Source organism: Alligator sinensis, unplaced genomic scaffold (genome assembly GCF_000455745.1).
Source record: "Alligator sinensis unplaced genomic scaffold, ASM45574v1 scaffold956_1, whole genome shotgun sequence".
In the NCBI taxonomy this organism is placed as follows: Eukaryota; Metazoa; Chordata; order Crocodylia; family Alligatoridae; genus Alligator; species Alligator sinensis.
This window is the reverse complement of record NW_005842496.1, coordinates 807,824-817,333: the sequence shown is the minus strand read 5'-3', so window position 1 is coordinate 817,333 and position 9,510 is coordinate 807,824. Positions and strand designations below refer to the sequence as shown.

Below are 9,510 nucleotides of genomic sequence, written 5' to 3'. Positions count from 1 at the left end.
GCTGACAGCTCTGGAAGTGGGGCTGGGATGCATGTGCCCAGCCTCAGTTGCGTGAAAAGTTGAACCTAATGAAGACAATTTCCCTAAGGCTCTCTAAATCAGAGCATCTTCATCTGATACCTCATTTGATAAGAGTTCATTTTTTTCATGATTGGCCACTTTAAGAGTGCTCTGCAGCCATACTTGTGTGTCATGGTCTGGCTGCAGAGTGATTTCAGGGCGATGATCGCACAAAAAACATAACTTCTGTCTATACCATCTATGGCCCTGTACAGCCTACAGCTCACACACATCACTGATTGATATAATGTTTAGCTTTTTTTTTAATTCCCTCTGTTTCTCTATCCATCTTACCAGTTAAATGCCCAAAATAGCTTGAAGCAACACTTAGCATAGAACAACATACCTGTCTCAGAATGCTTAAATTAATATTGCTGCAAATGAGGGCATGTTCAGAAGGAGGCTCTGAACATTATCCTGTACATGGATTCGTGTAAATTTAAAATGATTTCTTTGACTGCAAGAAATCAGCAAATAACATAAGCAGCAAAAACATTAATGCATGTTTCAAAATTATATTGAAAGTGGTTCTATCTTTACTGTGACTAACCTACCAACTCTGTAATCATGTTGGGCATTTGTACACATGACAGGGGTTTAGTTACCTAAATTGAAATGGTGGGTTTTTAATTGCAATGATTAAAACCCCACCATTTCAATTTAGGGGCTTCCGTCCATTACTGTTGTGAGGGGCCTGATCCTTTAAAAAAAGGGTTTTTTTGGTGAAGCCTGCTCACATGCTCACCTCTCTGGTGGCAGGGGTGGGGGGTGGGAGGGTGAGCTGCTGGCAGGCCGAGCGGTCCCCGAGCTGCAGCAGGGGCCCCCAGTCCTTCCCTGTGCAGTTGTGGTGCACCCTGGGGCCGCCTTGGTGTGCTGCTAGCAGGCAGGTACTGCCTCAGCATGGGCTTGGTGAATAGTTGGATAGGGCCAGGTGCTGCCTCCAGGCTGGGGCAGCCCCCGCCTGCTGTCCCCCTGCCCAGGCGGCCCTTGGGGGCACTGCCACTGCAGAGGGCAGGACTGCCCCCTCCCCCCCCGCAGCAACTCAGGGTCTGCTGGTAGCTCTCCCCCCAGCCATGGGAGAGGTGGGCAGGCTTCATGAAAAAAGAAAAAGGTTCAGGCCCCTTGCCGCTTTTTTCTTTTTCTGGTGGAGCTTGCCCACGTGAGCTGCTGGTGGGCTGTGCAGCCCCTGAGCTATGGGGGGGCCCGGTCCTTACCTCAGGGCTGTCAGGGCAGGGTGCTAGCTACACGGGTGCTGCCCCAGCTCAGAGGCAGCACCCTGCCAGGTCCAATTGTTCCTGAGCCTGCCCACTGGAAACCTGCCAAGTGCTGCTCCCCAGGTGTGCTCAGGAACAGTTGGATCCAGTGGGGTTCTGCCTCCAAAATGAGGCAGCACCCATGCTGCTAGCACCCTACCCTGGTGACCCTGAGGGGCACAGCCACTGCAAAGGGAAGGACTGGGTCCCACCCACAGCTCAGAGCCTGTGCAAGCCACCAGCAGCTCATGCAGGCAGGCCTCTCTGGAAAACAAATAAGTGGTGAGGGGCCTGCTTCTTTTCTTTTTTCTTTTTTTTTTGCAGAGCCTGTTTGCCTCTCCCATGGCCAGGAGTTGAGCTGCCAGTGGTCCCTGAGCTGTGAAGGAACCCTGTTATTCCTCCATAGTTGTACCAACCCTCCCCGCCCCGGGGCCACCCTGGCAGGTGGCTAGTGGGTGGGTGCTGCCCTAGCTTGGAGGCAGCACCCAGCCTGATCTGACTGTTCCCCAAGCTGGGCCATCACCCACCCACTAACAGCCCACCCAGGCAGCCCTGGGGGGCACTGCCACTGCAGAGAAAAGGACTGGGGTTCCCCACAGCTCAGGGACCACTCAGCCCACCAGCATCTTGACCACCAGCCATGAGGGTGGTGGACAGGTTCCATGAAAAAAAAAAAGGAACAGGCCCCTCGCTGCTTCTGCCTTCAGCCAACCTTTTCTGCAGCAGGGGTTTGGGGGTGAGGTGTCAAAAGCTGCAATGTTACAAATAGCTACACTGCAAACTAAACTACATGCAGATGTGGTTTGGTTTGCAACATAACAAACTCATTTAATTTATAACAACCCCCCCCCCACACATGCACAGTGTGATGCAATTAAACCGCAAAACAGCCAATATTTGTCATGTGTACAAGTGCCTGTTGATGCCTGATGTTGGAGTCAGTACCTTCTCAGGATTTTTGAAGTGCTGTGATTTACTGTCTGTACAAGAAATTCACTACCTCCTCCAAATGTCCTTCACCTTTGCTTATTTTTCATCAACATTTAGAGGGATTCTTCTGCCCAATTTCTATTGTAACCTTCACCCGTCTGCCCCTGATAACTGAATGTGCGTGCAGTCTAAGAGAACTGGAAGTCTCCAGGCTCTATCAGTTTGTCACGGAAAAGTTCCTTAAAGTAATATCTCTTATATTGTGAAGAATGATCTATAACAAAAGAAGCTGTAAAGAATCTTAAGGTTACTTACTTTCTTTTAAATCCATGTTGTAGATTATAACCTTATTCTCCAGCTCTTTTTTCAGTGGAACCTATCAGCCTGCAAGCCAATATTATCTCTAAAAGCCTAGTGTAATGTATTTTGGACATGTAAGATGTACCACCTATCTCCCAGAAGACGCCCCCCCCTCCCCCCCCCCCCCCCCTCATCCTGTTTCCTAATTAATTCCATTTCTGGTTAATTAGTAATCTTAATGAATACTACATTTTGTAGCCCTGCATGTAAATCCATGACAACCAGTTACCAGATTAATAAAGCTAGCTGAAACTCTTTTGACTGAGATTAATTTTTAATGCAAAATGTGAAGCAGTACCAACAAGTGCATTTCCCTGGGTACATCTACACAAGACATTTACTGCACAGTTGACTTCTGGTTGCAGATACTATCCTGATGCAAACTAAACAGCTCCTCAGCAGCACATGTGTAGATGCTACCCAAATGGCTGGGGCACAAGGGTGCTGCAGTGAGGGGGCTGACTCCTGCAGCGCATGGAGCTGGAAGAAGAATTCCCAAGCTGACAGGCTGACCCCCGGGATTCCTGCCAGCCAGGGCTACTTCCACCTGGCTTCAGATGCTGCACATGAATAAACTCTGGAGCTGATTGCTCTGGAGTTTATTCATGTGCACTAATTGCTCATGTAGATGTGCCTTCTGAGATACAATTTATTCTTTGGTTTGCTTCTGGAACAATGCTGCTGTGTCCTAGGCGAAATATAAAATTGCTGTCTGACTGCAGAATTTGAGTGAAGAGTTAGCCGTTTCCTGGTAGACTTCTTTTCTGGTAAACATTTTGGAGTCCTCCAATTCATCTTATCTTAGAATTTATCTGCCTCCTTTAGGTACCAACTCATCTGTGATTTATGTTAGTCATAAATCTACCTTTCCTTCTGTGGAAACATGAATTGATCAGAGAAATTAAGCTATGGTACAGCAGTTCATACCATTGCCTGTACAAAAGAAATGAGAAATTTAGCAATGTATTAAGAGTCTCAGACACATTTGATTCCCGTTTGACAATTCACCTACAGATGATATCGCCCTATTTTCTAAACAAGTGTAATTCAATTTAATCTGTATTTTTAATCTGTATTATTATTAGGAATACTAGCACAAAAGTATCTAGGGTTCTTAAACAGTAATTGAGGACCAAATTATGCTAATTGCTGTAGTAACATGGAATAGAAAGACAGTCTGCCTCAACAGCTTTTGAACTAAGTGTATGATAAAGATAAGAGGTAGATAGAACAATCACATGGAGGGGAGCAAGAGGTAATAATGTGTTAGCACACCAGCTGCTATTTACAGCTGAGTGATTTGTCATCATCATTGCAGAGGTACACTTTAATAAGCCTGGAAGAAGTCAATGCAATGGTTTTGTGCTTATTTGCAAGGATTTCCTTTAGCACAAAAGGTACGGTACGCGAATGAGTAAAAGTACAAGTTGTTTTAAGCTTTCTGTGATTTATGTGAATCACAAGTCTACCTAGATTATGTTTCAAATGGATACTTTTTGTCCATTTAAATATTTTGTAGTGTCCATATATATACATAAAAGTTGAAATAAATGAGTTATATTAAGTAGTTTAATTTTAATTTTCACAAGCTTAAAGATATTTTATTTTGTTAGCCTATCACCACCTGATATATTTCTGTAAATTGCAGGTGATGCTATTTGGAAAGCTTTTTTCTTCACTCCAGTCTTTTATCCTGAAGACTCAAATGGTTGTTACCATTCCCATGTGTGTCATTGCCATGGAAGTTATATTAGACATCATGATCCACCACTACTCTTTGATCTCTCCAGGGACCCAGAAGAGAGAAATCCACTGACGCCAGAAACTGAGATTCGTTTCTATGACATCCTTAATGTCATTCAACAAGCAATAAGCAATCACACTAAATCACTGCATGTAGTTCCTGACCAGTTATCATGGGGGAATATTTTGTGGAAACCATGGCTTCAACCGTGTTGCTCTTCTGTCTTTCTCTTCTGTTATTGTGACCATGAGTCAAGAGAATAACTGAACTTGCCAAAGGCATGAAAACAATGAAATACAGATGCATGCTTTCTGGATAAACAAAGCTGCACTTTTATTTACAAGAATTGGAACAAGTATTGTGGGTAGCAAGTCTTTCTTGAACCAGTACAGTAATTAACTAATGACAAACCCAGGACTGGTCAGGGTCCTAATTCAATTTGACCATCCTTGGGCCACTCAGCATCGATCAAAGCACAGGGAAATGTCCCTCCCCTGCAACCTAATACACAACTCCAGTTAACCCTGGGAGAAAGGAGAGGCACACCATTACTCAAAGCCAGGGCTGCCACCTATGGTTCAAACCATGAGAGAATGTTCCCTTGGCTTGGTCCTTCCAATCAGCTGATCAGCAGGACTTAGTGGGGTGAAGGGGGCATTCCTCTGCAGCTTAACCTGCTCTAGGAATGCCCAGAATGGGAAACTTGGGAATGCCTCCACTCCATGCAGAACCCTGGGTCACCCTGGCTTCGTGAATGGGGTGGGAAGCAGAAGTGCTGTGGCTGAAACTATCCTGAAGCCCCCGGATAGTTTTTGCCATCAGATATTACCCTCCCTTTCGTCCTCCCCACCCATCCGCTCTTGCACAGCTCCAGGGTGATCTGGAGTTGTGACAGAGCTGTGCACTGGATAGGAGACAAATGCATTGCTGATGGAACTTTCCCAGAGCCCTGGGATGGTTCAAACTATGGGAGGATGTCCTCCTGCCATACACAACTCCAGGTCACCCTGGGTGTAATCTGGACCTGATCACACAGGGGAGCAGATGCACTTTCATCTCAGGAGTGCCCCAGATAGATCAAGATATGAGATGCTGTCCCTCTGCCCCTTCTTAGCACTAGGTCAGTCTGGTCCTGTGCAAGGGGTGGGAATCAGAGGTGCTATGACCGGAACTGTTTTGGAGCCCTGGAACGGTTGGAGATATGGGAGAATGCCCAACATCCTGTACACAGATATGAAGCTGGAGACATCCTAGGACTCCCTAAGACAATTCAAATCATGAGAGAAAGTGTCCACCCTGATCCTGCTAATCAGCTGATCAGTGGAGAAGGGAAGAGAAAATAAAGTTGCAGGATAGGTGAAGGCTTGATTGATAAATTGACAGATGCAGAAACATACCAATAAAGAAAGGTTTTGTAGTAGCATTGAACACAGGCAGCCAACATCGCTGTGGCACAATAAATGGCTGGCTGATTGTCCAATATAGTTTATAGTTGACTACACAATAAACCAGAGCCCCATTTAACCAGAGAACTAGATGCTGATTTTTGATTTCACCAGTTTGTATGTGAACAGATCAGGCATACTGAAATGTAGACATAGGGAGGCAGAAAAAGGAATATGTCATACGAAGCCTTGTGTAGCCAACAATTAAGCCTATTTTCCTGCAATCTGTTGGATCCTTCCTAGTCCTTCAGTAAGGTCTATAACAAAATTAATTCTTGGGCACTATCCAGTGCATGGGTAGCTAGACCTGCCCATACCAGACATCAGAACTCCAAACTCAGGCCATACCATGAAAGTCTCTTTCCATCCATCAGACCAGCTTTTCTGTTAACAGAAGGAACTGCATGAGAATCAGAGAGTCTTGCTTTAAGTATTTGCTTTGAAAGCCCCCAACAGGGTCTGCAGTTTTCTGAGAAGTCTAAATAGATTGGAGTTTGGGAGTTCGAATTCCCCAAAAGCCAATTGGATGTTGGCCTAAGGACATCTGTAGCACTTCAGGCCTAATTTTATTACCAGTGTTTACTCTGCACCTTATCATGCACATTTTCTTTCTGTGCTACAGTGTGGCAAACTATTTGTATTAGCAGCTTGTACAAACAAGAAAACATATCAACAATCTATTAAAATAATTTGATGCCTGATAATATAAGGTGACTTCCTCCTTGTCAGAAAACACTAGTTAAAGACTGCATGTCCAACAGCATAATGCAATAGAGGATGTTGGATGGTATTAGCAAGTTACTAATGCAAAAAATGATCTTTGCTGGTATTAACATTAAAAAACTGCTCTTGGGTGGTGACGCAGTTCTTTGGAGCCACTTGTCATATGAATGCTCATTGTGATGTGTAGTGTAGCTTTCTGCCTATTTAACCTGATGCACTGGAGTGTAAGGTTTCTTAAATTCATCTATATCTTACCCTCTTCCTTGGCCACTATGATGCCATATTTCTGTATTACCTATTTTGGAAGCTTTGCCTCAAATGTATTATTTTTCATCATTCATCTAAATGTTGTGCCATGTATCCTATCTGAAAGTTGAAGATAACAAAGCAAGATCCTGTGCATAGTGACAAGGTAAGTCAGGTCACATGACTCCCTGCTAACCAGTATGAGTTATTTGTATTACAGCTGAAAAGCCATGTGATATCCATTCAGCTTGGTTTCCTGTCTACTTTATTTTATCCCCAAAATATACATTAAATTTAGCAACAAAAGAATCTGCACTTGTTGTACTACAAGTAGTTTTGTGGTCATCTACATGGATTTTTGAATCATGGATTTTTTGTAATGCATATATTTTTTGCTTACTATATAGCAATGATTCGTTTGAATCTGTCTGTAACTTCTTTTCTTCCAGCAGCTGCTTGGCTGTGAGCTTAATATGTCCCTCAGTGGATGCTCTTAATGATATCCACATCCTTCTCTTTTCCTCTGGAAGTTGCTTTCTTTTCTTCACGAGGCTGGAATGGGAGTTCTTTGTCAGAGGAAGCAACTAGTATGTGTTTCCTGATTAAGACTCTAAGGGAGATAATTCTTCCACTTACCTCTCTGGTGTCTTTTCTCAGCAGACCTTATCTCTTAGTTGTCCTTCTGATCTTTTTTTCTGGAAGATACATACCCCTTAAATACTTCCTAACCTATTCTTCCCTTCTTCACAATCCACAGCTCTTTGAACACCAGAGCTATTCTGCTTTTTGTCACTTAGAAGGTAAAAATCTTGACATACAAACTCAGTTTTCCTGGGCTTTACTATGCCATTAACCTTCTATTTATTATTGTCTATGGCCTAGTGAGAATGCGTGAGTTAATGGTACATTATAAAATCAAGGAAATATTACAAATAGATAAATCTGGACAGTACAGTGTATTTCTTGTTTCTGGCACAAATATATTTACAAAAATCTGATGTAACACCACTTTTAACATTTTGACATTGCAAATAAAATCTGAAATCTATTTAATGTTACAATTGTTGCTTCAATAAAGATTTTATTTAATGTAATACCATATTTTTCAGCACTTCTGCTAGATGTGTTTTTGTTTGGTATATAAAAGAAAATGATCCCTTCTTCTGCATTACAAATGTACTATATCTTTCAGTTCTGTATCTTCTATTTTGAATCTCATATGTCAGACTGTGATAATTAAAATATGTTTGTTTATACACAGGATAAAAAGAGAAGCACAATGTACCATTTTGTATTATTGCATTTTCTGCCCTAACAAAGAAAAGTTTGTTTTTCACAGAGGGTGGCTAAGTCATAAATCCTATTTATTAACAAGAAATGTGCTTTTGATATGTATTGAGACTGCTGTTTTCATCTCTGTATGTTAATTATCCTCTGCCTATACAAATAATTTAACATGGTAACATGTTTGCAGTTTAGGTCAATTTAACTGGGTGTTTAGCTTCAGAGGAAAGCTGATCTTTTGGTTAATATACTATCAAACATTCCTAGGTCCATGTCTTCTTCCATGCTAGACTCCCTGTGTGACCTTGTGAAAGTCAGGATGAGATCTACAGAGGTGTGGTGATGCCATGTGACACTGCTCCTCTAGATTGGTGCCAAGTTGCAAAAGAGGAATTCACAAACCTGAGTCTTGAGAAGGCAAAGCATTGTCATGCAGAGACACTCTGAGTTATCTCTGCACAAGTCAGAGTGAATCCTTTTCTGGGATGTTGTGATGATAAATACATTAAAGACTTTAGGATGTAGTGTTATTGCAGGCCCTATAAGTACCTAAAATCAGATACTTGGAGCTGAACATTTTATATTACCCTATAATAATTGGTTTCTAATAACAAAGGAAACCCTAAGACATCTACATAGCAGAAAGCCAATCTTCTTCCTGAGTGCTGAGTAACATCCAAGCTAAAGGCTGGATCCTGCACATCCTGAACTTCAGGTTCTACTATATATGGTTATTATTTAGTGCATGTGGGTTCAGGGCCTAAATATGAGATAACAGGTGGCTAAGAAGAGAAGCATTGGGGCGTTCAGAGGAAGATATTAATGTGGTATTTTGAAGTATTTTTAATCTCAATTTCTTCCTCTTCAGTTGGCAAAGAAGAGCCAGTGGAGGGATGACAATAACACTACCAATAGTACAGAGAAAGAGAAATGAAGAGGTAAGATGTACATTGGTAGTGTGTTGAGGATAACAAAGTCAGTGTCTACATGACATACTTTACTGCACAGTAAAATCTAGTGAGCAGTAAAGTGTCACTATGTAACCGTGTGCTGAGCTACTACACAATAAAATTAACTAATGTGCAGTAAATCTATCTGTGAACAATGCATGTCCCCAGAGGCTAGGGGGGCACAGCAACTGCCCACAGGTGTCGGCAGCAGTGGCGGGGGTGCGGCAGCAGCAAGCAGGGAGCTCCCACAGGCAGCCACAGAGGTGTCAGCAGTGGGGGTGGGGAGGGAATGGTGAGCGCTGACCGGCAGTCGGCTACCACCCGCAGACACTGCTGGCAGTGTCAGCGGTGGAGGGGTGGGGATGGTGAGAGGTACTTTTTGCAGGGGGTGCACTGCCAATCTCAGGAGACGCACGAGCACCCACATGCACCCCCTACACATTGCCAATGAATCTACCGCCTGTTTTTACAGGTAGATTTACTGCGCATTAGCTAACATGCAGTAGCACATGTGT

The 9,510-nt window shown here is 43.2% G+C and overlaps 1 protein-coding gene across 2 annotated transcripts in view; it reads left to right on the top strand.

Moving 5' to 3' along the window:
- STS (steroid sulfatase) overlaps positions 1-8,900 on the top strand; it is a 172,850-nt gene extending 163,950 nt beyond the window's left edge. For both annotated transcript variants that reach the window (XM_006031320.2, XM_025212962.1), the window contains one exon: positions 4,252-8,900. In XM_006031320.2, the coding sequence (XP_006031382.1) occupies positions 4,252-4,610 (359 nt within the window). In that variant the 3' untranslated portion in view covers positions 4,611-8,900. The remainder of the gene's footprint in view (positions 1-4,251) is intronic.
- Positions 8,901-9,510: the final 610 nt, after the last annotated feature.